The sequence below is a fragment of the Staurois parvus genome, unplaced genomic scaffold (assembly GCF_062004578.1).
Source record: "Staurois parvus isolate SC_StPar_1 unplaced genomic scaffold, SC_StPar_1.0 ptg000154l, whole genome shotgun sequence".
NCBI classification, from domain to species: domain Eukaryota; kingdom Metazoa; phylum Chordata; class Amphibia; order Anura; family Ranidae; genus Staurois; species Staurois parvus.
The window spans coordinates 24,268,571-24,287,994 of NW_028317950.1; the positions used below are offsets into that span (position 1 = coordinate 24,268,571).

The 19,424-nt window shown below is 39.9% G+C and overlaps 1 protein-coding gene across 1 annotated transcript; it reads right to left on the minus strand.

The window, feature by feature from the left end:
• Positions 1 to 2,298: 2,298 nt before the first annotated feature.
• LOC149463676 (ficolin-2-like) lies at positions 2,299 to 13,903 on the minus strand. Its single transcript, XM_089675380.1, has 10 exons — positions 13,820 to 13,903; positions 13,544 to 13,729; positions 12,060 to 12,152; positions 11,531 to 11,575; positions 9,900 to 9,935; positions 8,684 to 8,731; positions 6,545 to 6,672; positions 4,639 to 4,768; positions 4,201 to 4,335; positions 2,299 to 2,965 (listed from the first exon to the last, which is right to left on the minus strand). The coding sequence occupies exons 2-10, from the start codon at positions 13,614 to 13,616 to the stop codon at positions 2,718 to 2,720; spliced, it is 936 nt and encodes a 311-aa protein (XP_089531506.1). The 5' UTR covers positions 13,617 to 13,729; positions 13,820 to 13,903; the 3' UTR covers positions 2,299 to 2,717.
• Between the last annotated feature and the right edge of the window lie 5,521 nt (positions 13,904 to 19,424).

The following is a 19,424-nucleotide window of genomic DNA, read 5'->3' on the forward strand; positions in this document are numbered from 1 at the left end:
CATAATATCTTTTTCCATGGCTTGCCAATTAATCTCATGGAGTTATTTTGTTACACACTCAAATAACATTTGTAAATACCCAATATGGTTTAGAGTAGGTATTAATTTTCACTTCCAACAGATCCAAACCCATCCAGGTTTCTTGCTTGATGTTTTCTAGTTTGTCCAGTTCCTCTGGGTCTACATTTCTTTCACAGGTATTTGTTCATCTTTAAAAAACATCCATTTAAAATGAACCCTTCTGAGGAATAAACATTCGTCTTTATATACCGTATTTCATCCTCATTGCAGGTGAGGGAAAAGCTCAAGCCCTCTTTTGGCAACAGTATAATATCACAAGTTAATTCCATCTCAGTCAGTCATCTTTTGATGGGGAAAATTATTTCCTGTGTTCTTTTGCATGTGTTTTAAGGGGAAGGATTTTTTCATTGCTCATCTATTTGTTCTTGTCTAGTTGTAGCCATTTTTCTATTTCTTTTTATCTCCTGTCCTTCTTGACCATCATCTGTTTACCTGTCTTATTGCCCCTGGCCTGTTTGATCAAAGACCTTTCAAAATCCTAGAGATCAAGTTGATATTTTTTCTTTTTAACTTCATTTTGTTTCTTTTCTAATTCTTTGGACTTTAAATTGTCATAGCATTTTTCAAATTCAGGTAAGTATTTGATCCCCTATAATTTTTGAGCACTGCTGTTTAGTGGCTGTTCAAATTCTAGCTGAAATGTTTCATCTTTCACAATCAATTCCAAGGTATGTATGCAATGTTTAATAGCCTCTGCTTTTTGTTTGCTTAGATTATTCCTCAGATGTTCAACAGAAATAATTTTCTCACATAAACCCTGCGGAATGATTCCTATTTCAATATAAGATTACAAGAATACACTAATTTTTTAAATGTTTTATTACCAGATTTCCATATGTTCTATATAAAACTACTCTCATTTCCTGCAGGGCTGGTGCTTCCACTAGGCAAACTAGGTAGCCTCCCAGGGCACACTTTGACCTAGGGACACCTGGGCGCAGCACAGGCCAGCACTCTCTCTGTGTGAGATTCCGCCACACCATAAATTATCCTTCAGCTGAGAGGTGGGGCGGCAGAGAGGAGGACGAAAGAACAAAGGAAGATGCCAGGTGTCTGAGGCCAGTGTAGCAGCTGAGCTGCCACTCCTTCCACAGTGTTCCTCTCAGACTCAGTCCATTACTGCAAGCTGGCTGGCAGCTGCTGATCACTGTGGAGTTCAAGCCCTTCTCTTCCCATTCATCAGCGGAGGTGGAGCTGCACCTGTTGAGGAAGGTAATATCTGATTCTGATGTCTCATGTCTGTGTGAATGTGACCCGGCTGGCCGGACATCCATCACATGTGCAATATGTCCTTGAGTGATGACATCATCACGATCCCACAGCCTACTCTTCTAGTGCCTGATGATCTGTGCACGTGTTGCTGATAGTATGTTGTGTCAGTCCTGTTACTGTGTGGGATCACTCAGTTCAGCTGCCTGCTGTCACAGCGTTTTATCTCCCTCCATTGCCTGGGAAATTCCAGCCTGGGATTCATTATCCTCCACTCACTGCAACTGTCACCCTGCCACTGCCAGCCACAGATACAGTCTGTCCGTTACACTGATTTTGTCTTTAATATTGGTGCTGGTGGCATCTTATGGCACTTATTTTTGCAAATTAAAAGAAATTTAGCCGTTTCATGTTTTGTTGATTTAATATTTTCTACTGCTTTTAACATTATTTATTTATTTATTTTGGGAGGTGAGGCGCAAATGGCTGTTCTTGCCTAGGGCACGAAATAGTCTAGCACCAGCCCTGCATATAGTCACTGATAAACCCTGCAAAGGTTAGTTGGAAATAGGCTTGCTCAAAAGTACAAACAGCATCAGGAATATGACGAATCTCAAGAGATCAACCAGACAAAGCAGAGGTAATTAAACCAAAATAATATTAGATACATACAGTAGCTAGATAAAAAAAATATGAGATCGCATGATATATCAACTAGAGTTGAATAGTGGTAATAGACACCTTCTCTGCTAGGATAATTGATCATTCAGACTGGAGAAGAGGGCAGGGCATTAAATTCCATCTAATATGATGTTTTAGTTACAGGTGGTGTCTGGTGGACTGGTTTGTTATGTCTCGAATTTTCCAACAGAGTCCCCTGACAATTCCTGACCCTGTTGCTGTTCAAATTGGTTACAACAGAAACATGGAAGCTCAGTGACAGAGCAATAACTCCTCCTCCTTCCTATGCATTGCTCCATCAGTGTTCCAATAACTCAAAGTACTCCATTATACTTGAAATGTTTATTTGTGTAACAAAGATTACATACTGTATATATAGTAAAAAAACATAAAGTAGTTTAAACATAAATTTAAAAAACTGACCTAAACCATAAGAACAAAGGAAGAACTTTGTGTATTTCTGTGCATATTCTGCATTGGTTTGAACTGGACCGCGATGTAATAAGCACCTGCTTCCTTTGTGTTGTAGTGTGTTGGCATCCCATTTAAAATGAATGGGCTGCTTAAACTCACCACACCTTAACTTCCAACATAATTTACATTAATATGCTTGTGTTAACACACTGCGTAGGTGTAATCCCAGTCTTATGGTTTCCCTTTAATGAAACACAGAATAAATGTAAGCATATGTATATTTGTATGTGTATTGATTTCACTTATTTGGAGTTTTCAGGTTGTATACCCCATTAGGCAGGTCTGATTTTCATCTCAGACTGTTTGTAAGAGTAGTTATATCCTTTCCCAGAGTTCCAGTTCATACCGTCCGCAAAGGTATCATGATTTCCAAGCAGGTAACGTCCGTTCAAGTTGGATTGGTGGCACTGATTGTACCACCAGGCACCTTTATAGAGTTGGACGCAATCTCTGGCATCTCTGTCATTGTCTTGGTCTACGGTGGAGAACAACATTCCATTGTGGTATGTCAAAGAATCTCCTAAGAGAGCATAATAAATGTAAAGATACATTGTAGTAAGACTCTTTAGAAAAATTGTTAAGCCCTTCTTTACAAACCTCCATGTCTGTTACAGTTGTATTTTTCTCCCCTCTCAGCAAGCAACTTGACTTCTATAAATGGCAGCACCCAGCTTAAAGTCTATCTAAAGGTGACACTTTTTTTCATTTTGGGTAGAGAGGGGAGGATTACATAACACAAGTTATTTTTCCCATCCACGTCTAATATGGGAGATTTTCCTTCACTTCCTATCCTGTAGACTCAACAGGAAGTGAGGAGATGTCCTTCCAATGTGAGGGAAATCCCCTGTTAGAAAGTTGTCACAGGAACCAAGGTTCCCATTCTAAGATTTCGCCTCTATTCCTGTGCTGGTGGCAACTCAGAATGTTGAATTTACCCACACTTTTGTTCCTGATAACATTGGTATTTAGGACAATTAGACTGAGTAATAAAGAAGCATAGACCGCAATAAAAATAACAATGCTTCTAACCCTACACCTCTCTATCAAAATACTTAAAGCAGAGCTCCACCCAAAAGGGGAAGTTCCACTTTAAGGTCTGCTCCCCCCGCTCCTGGTGAAGAAATGGGAGCTTTTGGGGACAGGTCCCAGAAACTGCCAGACCATTCAGAATGTGCAGGGCTACTCACGCATGCGCAGTGGGCACCCAGCTGTGAAGCCACAAGCTGTCACAGCTGGGTGCCCACAGTTGAGATGCTGGCGCCTGAGACAGGATACTGATGGAAAGAACAGCTGCAGTGAGGACATTGCTGGATCGTGGGACATGTGAATAGCTGTTTTTTAAAAGTCAGCAGCTACAATTTTTGTAGCTGCTGACTTTTAATTAGTTACAGGAAGCTGGAGAACTGCTTTAAGCTACAGATGATGCAATCTAGTCATCTGCTGCTGATTTGCTGATTTTCTGCTGAGCAATGGCGGGCTAAATTATTGATGTTTATGATAAGTCTGAAGTCACAAGCTCTACAAAAGCCAGCCATGGAATTTACAGGCATTCTCAGCCATGTGTCAGAAGGTTTGTGTTCTTAAATTGATAAACATTGATAAACAGAAAGCTTAAAAATAAATCATACAAATAAGAAAATGGGGATTGGGTTTCACTTATTCAACTTAGTACCTTGGCCTAGTGTTTAAATGCAGATTGGACCTTATGCAGACCAATAGGAAATCCCCTCCCACTTCCAATATTACATTCCTTACCTGCATTACCGCTTGTGAATTTTCTGATTTCTAGCTTAAACTTCTCAGATTCTCCCAGAATTTTAAAAAAGCTGTATTTAGCAAAATGCTTGACGGTGTCAAAGCCTTGAAGATCCACTCGCAATTCCCAAGTCCCTGATATGACAGAGAAATGATTGTTATATATATTTTTTTTATTGTCAACTATGTTGGTACCTTTAATATATGTATATTTTAAAGAATTCTATTGACAACCAGAAATAAAAGTTTTTAAAACTGCAGAATTCAGCAACTTTAAAGGAAATTAAATCACCAAGGATAGGATATGCAGGACTAAATTTTATCAAGAAAAAAAAATACTGATGTGTGATTCTCCATTTTAATTCCTGATTAAAAATAAAACAATATTAAACAAGTTAAAAAAAAAACTTCCTGCAAAAAACACTTATCAATCATTACCTGATGATGTTATCATGTGAATATTTTCATTCCCCAACCAAAACTCTGTCAAGCGGCTACCAAACCCCTTCTTGTAAGACTCCCAGTTTTGCAGGAAATCCACAGATCCATCACAGCGCCTCTGAAAAACCTAAATAACAAACTATATGATTGTCTATTGTTGACACCAGCATTACCAACGCTGCTAAATTTTCTTTGCACCACTCCAACATTTAAGATGACATATACAACACATTTTTGGGGAGTACATTTATGTGAAAATTATTCCTTCTCCATATCACTACAATGGGATAAATAGAAACTGCTATCGCTAACCTGTTTCAGTTATCCTGCTGCCACATAATAATAGATGGTACCTGACGTGAAAAACATACACTTCCCAAAGAAATCTGAGCTCCACCTTTTTCCACCACAATTCACAATTCGTGACCCAATACCAGATCATTGATCTCAATTAATTAGGCTTAGAGAAGGGACACTGATCCTCTGCTTCAACTGAAAATGTGAGTGTACCAGAGGAAGGGCAGGGTTACGTTTTACCAGTCATCTTTTACTTTTTACATCTGATTATTTTACAATAATCAGAAACATTATACATTGTAATGATATCATGTACTTGGCACACAAAAAGCTGTGACTGGCGGCCATGACTGTTCAAGAATCACAGGTCAGCCATGACGGTTTTGTAGAACAGTTACACATTGTAGCTGCAAATACCAAGGAATGTACCTCCCTAGCCTCACATTTCAAAGAGCCTGTTATCTCAACCTAGGGACAGTAAATACCAGTACACAGGACTTTGCCAGAGCTGTAAATATATAATTGAAGTTCTGGAAGGATGTCTGTTAATTTCTGCTAACCATAAAAATCTACTGATCATCACTCCCCTTTGACCCAACATAAGTCAGTCACAAAATCCTGCAGTTCTGTCACGCATGGTTTGTAGGGCAATAAAACCCATTAGGGATACAGTGCAGTAAAATGTCTTAACCAGGGCTAATTGGGATCGTAAAGCAGAACAGTTAATAAAATCATGCAGGACCAAGACTCATCAATATTAAGCATATATTTGAATTGGGAATATCATACTGAACAAATTGAGATTTTACATGACTAAGCTATAGTATACAGAAGGTGATATAGCAGTCAGATACCTCCTGGGTGACAGACTATCCGAGATACCCTGTGTTTAGTATCCTTGGATACAAAATTCAATGCTGAACAATAATCTACCAGTTTCCAGAATGCAACCTGTACATATTGGAAGATATTAATATTAGTATAAAACGATGTGTAAGGCAGGTCCATGATACAGTAATAAACACAGTGACACCCCCATGGCCACTCCTCAACTGCTTAATTGGTCAGCTGGTCTCTGACAACACCCCCCTTGATATCAGAGAAAAAGGAGATTTCTCCTGAAGCTGACACCTCTCGTGTAACATCAAACCAAGGAACACCTAACTGGACTTGAAAGAGCCACTGTACCATCTTTGCTCATCTAATGGACTCTGCTCAAACCAGGACATTGTTAAGTATTCTCACCCTCAATTCCTTTTTATTTCTCTGTTGCATTGTCGTCTCTTTGTTACTTTGTAATATCTTTGTTTTTTATGTAAAACTTTTATTTGCACCATTTTGACCTTTTCATTATTAAACCCAATTGACTCTAAGGCTCTAATGCAAACTAAACTGGTGACAGTGTGTGTACAAACACTTATTTAAAATGCTAAGTGTTGTTGCTAATCTGTTTTTCTTCCTATACATGACTTCTGGATCTAATTGGTTGTAAAGAGTTAGTGCATTATGATCATTACTCTTTGCTTTATCATAGGATGGTAACCAGTTACATACTTGCTGATTTTTAATTAATCAGGATTCAAGAAAGACAGGTAGAGATACTTACAATCCAGCCTCCCCCATCAGTGTGCATGTCACAAAGCACTTTTAATGGATTCTTTCCATTTGGCAAAATTGTATACCAGTCGCTGATAGTGAAGCCTTTCTCCAGGAGCTCCTTACAATTCCTTGCCGCTGAAATAATAATGACAGAATTGATCAGAGTCAAGAAGAGGACCTGTCCCTTCCGTACAACTCAGACCCCAGTAACACATTGAAACCAAATCAGAGAGGGGTACAGAAAAGGCTTTTGCTTTTTTAAAGGTAACAACAGATATCTTTTGCTTTTAGGCAGAGTCACATTAAAAATACTTCAATCCCTATTTTAAGAAAGATATTATTTCTTCAAAGTTACCTAATATCCCCAAAGCATTTTAGAAGTATTCAAGGCTATTTTTATGTATCCATTTCCTTTTATTTTTGTTTCTAAATATTTTTTTCTCTTTTTTGGTCTCCCAAATTCTTAATTTGTTTCAGGCACAGTGTCTACCTGTGCCTAATGATAATTACAGGCCTGTTTTGGCACGAGGTGCCTCTACCATAAAGTGTAAAGAAAGCCACACAACTAAAGTCAGAGCTTAAATATATCTGACCTCACTTTTCTTCTAATCTTTAGCTTGCCAACAAGCATGGCCTTCTTAACCCCTTGCATTGAATTGCATTATACCTGTACTGTCTTCCTTTAATTTGCAAACTGCTGTGCAAACTGGTAGTGCTATATAAGTACTAAATAATACTACTACTACTACTAATAATAATAATCATAATATGGTTAAAACAAAGCAGGTTGGGTAAGGACTGTCCCAACCTGTGGTTGGATAGGATAGGAGCATAAACACACCAGTGAGGGCCTCTCTGGGGTTTTCCTTCCTACTGATTAGCACACTGTGCACTGTTTGAAGCAGGGGTCTCCAAACCTTGGCCCACTTGTATAGGAGTGTTAATACAATTCCCTGTTTGGCCACTAGGTGGGGGCTTTTTCCTAAAAGATATATAATGTGGGAGTTTTAGGGTGGGTAGAGTTTGGGTGGAAAACCTGAGAGGAGCTAGACTCCGTAGCTGGTCCCCATGGGATTTGGTATTCCTGTGATTGGTATTCCCCTGGTACCTTGGATATGATGGAATCAATGGCCAGGACATTTATGGCCCAACCTGGGAAAGTGCTAATGATTGTTACCGTATTGGTAAGAAACTGTATGCCCTAAAGTTATATGCCTGAAGCTGTCTGCTTTGGAAGTGAAGCTGGGGAAAACTGATTGGACTCACCTCTTTTTAATACTAATGGCTTATCCTAAGAACATACACCTGGTTCTGCTGGGAAGAATGCGGGATGAAGTGTCAGGCATGGTAATGTACATAAGCTGGTAAATGTACACTTATTTGCCCCCTCTGGGAGCACGTAAACCAAAAATAAGGACAAGAGGCCTGTAAGTGGTACCCAGGAAGGAAACGTCCATGTTTGTTTGACCCTGCATGCATGTGGGCCAAATCCAGCCCACTACAATTTTATTTGTGCACAGGATGAGGATCCTGATCAGGTGGTCCCTGCTGATGAGGACTCTGATGAAAGCCCAATCAAAGCCTCTTTGATGGAGACCCTAATGTAAGACAGACTCTCATGAGGACACTGATGTAAGCTAGGACTCTAATGGGGATGTATTCATTCATTTATTATTCATTGAATTATATTACTTATTTTTTTTTCAGCCTGTGAATATTTGTAAATATACAACATGGTCCCTGTACTAAAAAAATAGAGACCCCTGGTTTAAAGGAAAAAAGCCTGATGGATTTGTGCTGCTGTCCCTTCCTTTTTCAGTCTAAATCCTGCAGGGGAAGAGATCTACAAAAAATAATAATATAAAGACAGACTGAGGTACTATTTAAAATACATCTTAGGATATTTTAATAAATACTTAACTGCATTATTTCTTTTTATATTCTCCTATATTTTTGCTTTACATTTTTATTTGTTGGCATTTGCAAAGTCTGAATATTTGCATCAATGTAAATATGCAGTATGTGGCATGGTGACCCTACAGTTCCTACCATGATGATACCTGGAGGCCTTGTCATTTAAATTACACTGTTTTTCCAGTGCATGCATACATATATAAAAAAGCATATATGAAGAAATCTCTTTTACCATATGTAATTTCCGGAGAGCCTGGGTCTCCCTTATCTCCCTTCTCCCCTGTACAATAAAGAAAGATATCTTATAAACATGTGTTTGGAAACAATTACATGGTGGAGGAAGCTGTCCCAAAGTGATTAGGTGCCGTCCAAAGGGCCAGGGATAGGATGTGATCACTTTGGGGGCGCCCCCTCCAGTTTTTCTCCATACAGTCTTTGGGTCAGATTATGGCACTGCAGTACCTTGGATGTTTCTGTTTTTAATGCTATATAGCTGGCTTGCAATTGGCAGTTGACAGACGTTTGTAAATACATTACATTAAATACTGTGTGTTATATTAGGATACAATCACTGATAATAAGTGTAGCACTTGCTTATAACATATCATTTATATAAGCTTAGATATACCAACACTGGTTTATTCTGCTGAAGAAGTAGAATTTGTTATATAAAACGTGTTGGGAAAGGCCTAATGCCTTGGCAGGCTTCAGTAGATAAGGCAACTTATCTACAGTATATGGATCACTTTTGGATTATTTTATTACTATGTTATGTGAACAAATGTTTTAAGGTACTCAACTTTTAAATAATCAGCCATAATATGCTTTTAATGATGATGGTTTTGTACAGTATATAATAATAAAAGGATGTCTTAAAGCAGAACTCCGGTAATTTTTTTCTTACCATATAGTGGGGCTGTGCTCTCACTGCATGGATCAGCTGCTTGTTTTTTCTAGGAGTGAGGTCTAAGCTCATACTCACCTGACCCGCTGATCCTACGGAAAACAAGAGGTAGATTGTTTCTGTGTATGGAACATGCATTGAGTATGCTGGCTGTTGTCAGGAACAGTCCATTTAAAAGGCCGCTGGACTGTAGGGAGTGGCAGGAGCTGAAAGGACCAGTCTTGTGTGGGGAGGATCGGTGGATCAGGTGAGTATATCTTTGGTGTCCTCTCCCCTATAACGAAACAAGCCTTTAACCCGCGCAGTGTAGGCACACCCCCTCTGCACAGGCAAACCAAAAAAAAATCCCGGTATTACCTGAAAAAAAAAAAAGGTCCTAAACTACCTAAAAAAACCTGCTTACTCTGTTTGCATGTTCTGAAAATTCCAAATGGCATATTGGTAGTTGATGTGAATAAAACAGGGGAGTAATACTGTTTTTTTGTAGGTCTCTTTAAACCATCTGACCATAAGAAAACATTGCATATTACATGTTATAGTTTACCTTTGGTTCCTGGCATGCCTGGAGTTCCTGGATCTCCTACATTAAATGACACAAAATGGAGAGTTATATACCGGTAGTCTAAGATGTAAACTGCATATAGTAGTATAATATAATTAACATAGATTGTATAGTAAAGCGCCAGATTCTCCAGTGAAAATGGTGAGGAAAGTGGCTCCACCCACACTTGTCACATGACTCTTATTATTACATTATGTACAAATGATCAGTAAAGATTATACAGTTCCCAGTGCCAGAATTTATAAAAAACAACTTGGTTTTTTAAGATTTAGATCAGTGGTCTCCAAACTGCGGCTCGTGGGCTAGTTGTGGCCCTTTGCAGGCCTTTAACCAGCCCTTGGGGCAGTATTCCTCCAGCAGATATGATACTATTTTTCCCACTGACACCAACAGTAGGGCATAATTTCTTCCACTGACACCCATGATGGGGCACTATTCCATAGGCGCTATGTAACTGACCACCAACCCTGAGGCAATGTTTATTTTTACTGATGCTAGGCATGGGACATTTTCTACCCCTGTGGTAGAGAACAAAAACAGAGTGCACCAACATTGTGCATTACCTCAGTAGGCAGGAAATAAATTTACTGATAAAGAGATATACTCACAAGAGTAGCAATATAAAAGGCATATAACATTCAAGTATGAAACACTGGGTTAGGAGACACATGCAAATCCCATCAAGAGGGGAGACTCTCAGGGTCAAGTTGACGCATTTCGAAGGGGGGTCCCTTCTTCCTCAGAGCTCTAAGGAAGAAGGGACCCCCCTTAGAAACACGCCAGCTTGACCCTAAGAGACTTTCTCCCCTCTTGATGGGATTTGCACGTGTCTCCTAACCCAGTGTTTCGTACTTGGATGTTATATGCCTTTTATATTGCTACTCTTGCGAGTATAACATTCAAGTATGAAACACTGGGTTAGGAGACATGTGCAAATCCCATCAAGAGGGGAGAGAGACTCTCAGGCTCAAGCTGATGCGTTTCCAAGGGGGGTCCCTTCTTCCTCAGAGCTCTAAGGAAGAAGGGACCCCCCTTCGAAATGCATCAGCTTGACCCTGATAGTCTTTCTCCCCTCTTGATGGGATTTGCACGTGTCTCCTAACCCAGTGTTTCATACTTGAATGTTATATACCAGGGGCGGACTGATAATTTGGAAACTCGGGCTTTTTTGAGTTTGGGCAAGGACACGGGGGCCCCATGATCCCCTATTGCCCGGGGGCCCCATGAGTTGTCAGTCCGCCCCTGTTATATACCTTTTTATATTGCTCCTCTTGTGAGTATATCTCTTTATTAATACATTTATTTATTGCCTACTGAGGTAATGCAAAAGGTTGGTGCGCTCTGTTTTTGTTCTCTACCACAGTCCGTATCGAGCTTCCCCAGCTTCATGCTAGAGCCACACAACCTTTGATCAGTGTTGAATTTCTAATCATATACTGTCCAATCGGCCTTTCTCTGATCTGGGTCCCTGAGTGCAGGAAGTGTTAGATTTGTGTCTATATTTTCTACCCCCACTGGCTGCAGTCTGGCCCCCCTAAAGTCTGAAGGACAGTAAACTGGCCCTTTGTTTGAAAAGTTTGGAGTCCCCTGATTTAGATAAACAAAGAACCAACCTTTCTTTCCTGGAAGACCGGTCAATCCTGGGCTGCCTGATGAACCTAATGAATGATAAAAAAAAAAAATACATATATAAAAATATATTTATTTTTCTTAAAGCTCATGAACATAGGCATAAAGTTCACAAATGGAGAACATGGATATGTTGTCCCAAGCCAGTTATGCAGAACGTACTGAAGCCAGAGGATCAGCTGACAGCCAAGCCAATAGCATTTTCAGGAGGAGTTCAGCATTGCCAGCCCCCATATTTCTCTCAAGACAGCTTTCCTTTACCACACAATAGGAACTGCACCAAGGAAGTGTAGGACCCATAAATATTGTATCACACTCCTCAGTACCAAATGATCAAATGGCCAGCTTGCTATTGGGACCACAGTCCACTCAAAATGAAGACATTTTGGTTGGAATGAAGTTGTTCTTTACCAACCATCCTGATGTAACAGTTTTCAGCTGGGCAATTAAATTCCTTAGTTGTATTATAGACCGCCACAAAAATTCAACATGTTATATGAAAGTCATGCCAACCTCTCTCTCCAGGTGTTCCAGGTTCTCCTTTATCTCCTTGGGCTCCGGGGATTCCAGGACATCCTCTTAGGAAGGTCATTTGCTCTGCTCCAGCTTGCACAAAAGTGAAAAAAAAAATATTATAAGGCCCCCCAGATAGCTCTCCCTGATAAAAAACAATGCACTCTGTTTATGTGATTGCTTAGATATAATCTATAGATTTGTATGTGTGTGTAATACAGTAACAAAAAAAATGACATAACTGATATTACATTTTCTATTGCTTGCCAACATGTTGAATGACATACTGATTGCTTATACTATATCAACTACTCCAGGAATGAGATCTTTCCAATAAAATTTCCAGTTCCATTTACAGCTGCAGCTGTTAGGAAACCAAGTGGTAATATCTAATGGGCTTTGTAGGATAAACAGATAAATAAAAAGCAGAAAATGTCTAATGCCCCATAAACACAATGAGCATATCGGACAAATGGTTGTCTGTTTTATTTTGCATTCTAGTCTCATATCGAAAATGAGTTTAATAAAGTTACAAAAAATTCTCGTACGTCAGAATACAACTTCAGAAGTGATTTAATGTATTATCTTGTATTGTGATGTATTCTTTCATTTCCGAGCATGCGTGATCTTGGTCTCTTGATTTTTTCAGATGAATAATGTACTGATTAAATGTAAATCGTTCATTCTGTTATCATATGAGAAAAATTCATGCTTGTCCCTTCGGATATTGTCGCATGAACTGTTGTAATTGTCTCACAAAAGCTATGTACTAATGATCAGATTATGGTATGATCCCTCCGGAAGCGATTTTTGTCATCCGATTTTCTTATTGTGTGTATTAGGCATAAGGGTTCTGCAGGATAAACATATATATATAGAAAGCGGAACACTCTGCATGTGGTTGTGTTTCTAGTTCAAGTTAGCTTTCAGTTAGATTACTTTTAATACACAGTATATAAGCTTTTATATCATGGACAATATAATGGGAGGAAATGGAAAACACAAAGGTGGACAAGAACAGCCAAAAACTCCCAAGTAAGCAGGAATTGTGACAGGGAGATCTCACTGCTGAAACATGCAAGACATACAGAATGAGTGTTGACAGGCTTCAATGGGTAGATGCAGTGTTCGGTTTTGACCTTAGTTTGAGATGCTTATGAAATCATTCAAAATTCATTGCAGGTGTATTTGTCCTGCAGAGCACCTGCACTTGGCCTGCTTTAAGCTGGTTTTTGCATCTCCATATATTTGTATAGGAAGAAGAGCAGTTCTGAACCAAACACTGTTGACACTGACAGATAAGAAGCCAGAGCCTGATTCAACCGTTAAGCTCCAGCCATAACTAAAATATCACTTTTAAATGTACTGACTCTTTAATGAAAGTTGAGTGAAAATTATTTAGAGAATTCCATAAGCAAATATTTACCCCAAAACTTGCTCCCATTGTTAAAATTTCTTTGAAGAATATATGAAGAATATCTCACCAGAACATGTTTCCTCAGCATTACTGGGCATGGTGACCAGAAAGAGGACCACAACTCTTAAGGCCAACATCATTCAACCAGCTTCTCTTCTTGCCCAGGTAAGTCTGACACTATTTATATACAGACAAAGTCTATTCGGAATGATACCCAAAGTGTCTTAAAGAACTATGTAAATCATTGCGCAACCTGAAAAACAATGACATTACTTTGAGAATGTGTCACATTTGTATCAAAGAAATATCGTTTAACAAATGTTCTTGGTGTCCTCAAACTCACCCACATGCCAGCTGCCAATGTTCAACACTCCGTTTCAGTTCTGATGACAGGAAATATGTTATTGATATTTTAAGTCAACAGGAGTTGGCACGTCAATGGTTGCAACATGCAATGGTTCATTTTACGAATGTCATTGTTAAAGTGATTCTACAGTTTAATTTTTTTTTTAAATAACAAACATCTCTATACTTACCTGTTGTGTGCAGTGGTTTTTCACAGAGTAGCCTGGATCCTCCTCTTCTTGGGTCCCCCACAGGCTCTCCTGGCCCCTCTTTTCTGTCAGGTGCTATGGGCACCCCCCTCTCCTCACTGGCTGACTGGCTGTGATTCACATCGCTGGATCGTGATGAGGCTCAGGTAAGTATTGAGGGGGCTGGGGGCACTGCTGCACACAGAAGGTTTTTTACCTTTATGCATAGAATGCATGAAGGTAAAAAGCTTCAGCCTTTACAACCACTTTAGGTCTAATTCCAAGTGCAGAAGAAAAAGTATCCATGTTAGGTTTCTACACAGACTGTGAACCCTTTGGAGAGAATATCTATAACTTCCTGCCGAGATATGAAATAGGTGGGAAATTTCTGTAGTGCAAATGCACAATGTAGCAAAATATTTCCCCCTCTACCACCAATCTCGGGAAGAGTTAAATTTGATCCCCTTATGAAAAAAATATGTATGTTTTTTAAGGGAGCATTTACACCTCACTCTTGCAAAATACTGTACAGGTGAAACTCGAAAAATTAGAATATTGTGCAAAAGTTCATTTATTTCAGTAATGCAACTTAAAAGGTGAAACTAATATATGAGATAGACTCACTACATGCAAAGCAAGATAGTTCAAGCTGTGATTTGTCATAATTGTGATGATTATGGCTTACAGCTCATGAAAACCCCAAATCCACAATCTCAGAAAATTAGAATATTACATGCAATCAATAAAACAAGGATTGTACATAGAACAATATCGGACCTCTGAAAAGTATAAGCATGCATATGTACTCAGTACTTGGTTTGGGCCCCTTTTGCAGCAATTACTGCCTCAATGTGGCATGGCATGGAAGCTATCAGCCTGTGGCACCGCTGAGGTGTTATGGAAGACCAGGATGCTTCAATAGTGGCCTTCAGCTCTTCTGCATTGTTCGGTCTCATGGCTCTCATCTTTCTCTTGGCAATGCCCCATAAATTTTCTATGGGGTTCAGGTCAGGCGAGTTTGCTGGCCAATCAAGCACAGTAATCACAGGGTCATTGAACTTGGTTTTGGTGCTGTTGGCAGTGTGGGCAGGTGCCAAGTCCTGCTGGAAAATGATGTCAGCATCCCCATAAAGCTCGTCTGCGGAAGGAAGCATGAAGTGCTCCAAAATCTCCTGGTAGACGGCTGCGTTGACCCTGGACTTAATGAAGCACAGTGGACCAACACCAGCAGATGACATGGCTCCCCAAATCAACACAGACTGTGGAAGCTTCACACTGAACTTCAAGCATCTTGCAATGTGTGCCTCTCCATTCTTCCTCCATACTCTGGGTCCTTGGTTTCCAAATGAGATGCAAAAGTTGCTCTCATCAGAAAAGAGGACTTTGGACCACTGAGCAACAGACCAGGTCTGTTTTTCTTTAGCCCAGGTAAGACGCTTCTGACGTTGTTTGTTGTTCAGGAGCGGCTTGACAAGAGGAATACGACATTTGAAGCCCATGTCCAGGATCCGTCTGTGTGTGGTGGCTTTTGATGCACTGACTCCAGCCTCAGTCCACTCCTTGTGAAAGTCCCCAACACTTTTGAATGGCCTTTTCCTGACAATCCTCTCCAGGCTGCGGTCATCCCTGCTGCTTGTGCACCTTTTTCTTCCACACTTTTCCCTTCCACATAACTTTCTATTAATGTGCTTTGATACAGCACTTTGGGAACATCCAACTTCTTTTGCAATTAGCTTTTGAGGCTTTCCCTCCTTATGGAGGATGTCAATGATGGTTTTCTGCACAACTGTCAGGTCAGCAGTCTTTCCCATGATTGTGATTCCTACTGAACCAGACTGAGAGACCATTTAAAGGCTCAGGAACCCCTTGCAGGTGTTATGGCTTAATTAGCTGATTAGAGTGGGACACTTTGAGCCGAGAATATTGCACCTTTTCACAATATTTTAGTTTTCTGAGATTGTGGATTTGGGATTTTCATGAGCTATAAGCCATAATCATCACAATTATGACAAATCACGGCTTGAACTATCTTGCAGGTAATGAGTCTATCTCATATATTAGTTTCACCTTTTAAGTTGCATTACTGAAATAAATGAACTTTTGCACGATATTCTAATTTTTTGAGTTTCACCTGTATGTGTTGACCTCATATTTTACATGTTTTCATTTCATTTTAAACGTGTTACCATTGTTTTCTATGTAATGCATGTTTTCTCTCAAAAGGTGCACTACACCTGTGTCAACATGTGTTCTCTATCTCCTCTTTAAATAGGGGTTAGTCACACTTTATTTATGCTATCTCTGTTCAGTTTGGTGTTTGTTCTGACACTCACTTTTTCTGTTTAGTATTCTATTTGTAATGGTAACTCTCTGATACAAATTGATGCTCTTTTCCATGTGGCCTACTCTGCCACTATAAAGAAAGTAATTATATGTATAATGTGATCCATTTCTGTTGGTTGCATTTGTCTGTCCTCTCTGAGAGATGGTCCGCAATCTCTCACCTCACTTTTCATAGCAGCTTTCACTTATCAAAGACAAACCTGTTCTTTCACCTAGAGAAGTATGCCATACCCCTGTCCTCTACATTGCGTACTTCCTTTCCCTGCACGTGTTCCATGATGTACTCCATCTCACTTGAACCTGTGGTGTAAGGAATCGCTTTCCCTTTTTTTTCTGGCCTCAAGATAGCCAGTGAGTGCAGCTGACTCTCAGACAATGCATTGTGACATCCCAAACAAAAGTAATTATCTGTATAATGTGATCCATTTCAGTTTAACACAATAAACTTGGAATGCAAGTGAGCAACATTTGCTTTTTTATCTCCTCTTTAAATACCGATACTGCAGTCTACATCTTTGCCAATCCTTTCACTCAGATCACTGATAATCTGCCTGCACTGGATCACGTAGTATAGAAGTACTATGCAATCTTTTTGCTCTGTGTTTTATAACGTTTTGCATGCATACTTTTGCTGCGCTCCGGTGCAATTTCAGCCCATTTAAATGAATGGACTGAAATTGTTCTGCACCCAGATCACTTGTGAATTGCACAGGAATGTAAAGTGCGATCCTGTGCGAGTCATGATGTGAACTGGCCCTTGAGTAGATGGCATTTAGTTTGGCCAACACAATTCTTAGACAGTAGAATGTATCATTGCACTCCAGATATGGTGAGTAAAATGCTTTATGTACTGTAAAATATTTATTATCTCACAGTTAGAATTTACATTTCCAGATATGGGGTTATGTTAAAGTGTAATGAAACCCACATCATTCAAACTATTAATAAATGCTGTATTACAGGCCTTGGTGTTAGTTTGCATCCCTAACTGGAATCACCACTCGAAAGAGAAGATATGAGTCAGGTTAGAGATGTCTATAGCTGGCAGGAATCTAGCTGGAGCACCATGGATGCAGCCAGGGATCTATCAAGCTGAACGATCACACTTGTACTGAACACTCTGAGAGTTTTGGACCAGGCTAATGGAAAGGGAGAACTTCCCCCCCCCCCCCCACCTCACCTTTCCCTGGTTTCCTGCTGGTGGGGATATCTCCTTCTTCAAAACCCGGGGTAGAGATGGGGACATTACATGTCTAAAATTGGCACCCCTTGTGATGCCATTTATCTCTCGACAGGTTGCGAAGTTCAAATGGTGCATTCTCCATGGGCTCCTGGCACTGTAGGCAACTAACTGACTTTTCCCTGAAATTAGCGCCTAAAGCACACCCACATGATTTGTTAACATCCTTTATATCTATGTGTAAGACCCCTGGGGACTCCAAGCACCTGCTTTCACAATTACTGTATATAAATACCTGCTAACATCCCACTCCCAGACCACTCCCTACTTTATAAGAGAATGGGAACTGGAGTTGGGACTGGAATTTACACCGCACCAACTACAAAAAATTGTTAAATTATCCCATGTGTCCTTAATTAGCTCTTAGCTCTAAGATCCAAGAATTGTGTTATAAATTTCTCTCTCGTTGGTACAAGGCTCCCTCACGTTTAGCTAGCGTTTTCCCAGGTGCTGACCATAATTGCTGGAGGGGTTGCACCAAGGAAGGCACCTTTGGAGGGACATCACACCCTGGATTCAAAGAACTACTATTAAACTCAATCAATTTTCCCTTCTCCATTATCTTTTTCATGCTAATCCTTCCTCTTTTAAGTCCTACAAACATAGTGTTACCCCATATCTTTTGAATGCCGCCAAGAGCCTCATACCGAAATTTTGGAAACAATCCCATTGTCCCACCTTGCAAGATTGGAGGTGGAGAGGATAATGGAGGCAGAGCAATGGGTTTACACTGTCAAAAATAACCTTGAGAAATTTCATGACATCTGATCTGGCTGGATGTATTACTCTCTGGAACTGGATAGCCGAGACTGCACTGACCTCTGACTGTTGCAACCATCAGGGATTTTCACTAGTGATGTTTGATATTGATATTTCAGTTAATTTGGAGTTACTTGACGAAACATGCCCAGCAAAGTACTTAGTCATCCATCATTTCACTAAACATAGACCTTTGGTCTTTTTACCTTTTTTATGTGAAACCTTCAAGCCTTACTCATCTTTGGAGCAGTTTTAACCCTGTGATCAGTTTTCCTGATTTTCCTTACCATGGCTTTTGCCATTTTCTATGTCTCTTTACATATCTGTGCCCTATATCTTACCTTATTCTTTCTTAACAGACACCAATCATATCCCACCCTGTCGTATTGATTGCCCTTTTGGGTCTCACTGGTCATGTGCAGAGATATAGCTCTTGCATGACTACTGGGTCCTTATATAGAAACATGTCCTCCTAGATTGTAAGCTCGAAAGAGCAGGGCCCTCGAACCCCTCGTGTATCACATTGTATTGGTATTGTTCTGTCACATGTTCTGTCCCCCTTTGTAATGTACAGCGCTGAGCGAACTATTGGCACTTTATAAATACTGTATAATAATAATAATAATAATAATGTATTCCTGTCCCTGTTGCCCATAATGGTGAGCAGTTGGTGAAATGGCACTAGGATGTATGGACACAGATCCTTTGTCTCTGTATGCTGTGCTGAGTTTCTTTGTATTTGTCTTTTTATTGTATTTGAAATTCTTGCTTCAATAAAAAGAGATTATACAAAAAAATGCTGTATTACTTGCTGTTCATACTCAGTCACTATGGGATTTGTTTTCTGTATTCTGCAAAAACCTAGTTGATCCTTCAGTTCTCTGTCCCTCCCTCCTGTCCATGTCCCCAATGTAGCTGGGGATTTTGTAGACCAGCCATTGACAGTGTGTGTACATGCTCAGTGTGTTTCTATGTTGACAGACCACTCCCTTCCTCCTCCTCCATGCCCACTAACCAGCTAAACACAATGGAGGTGGGGTATTACATCTTGACTGATGAAGGCTTCGCCTTCC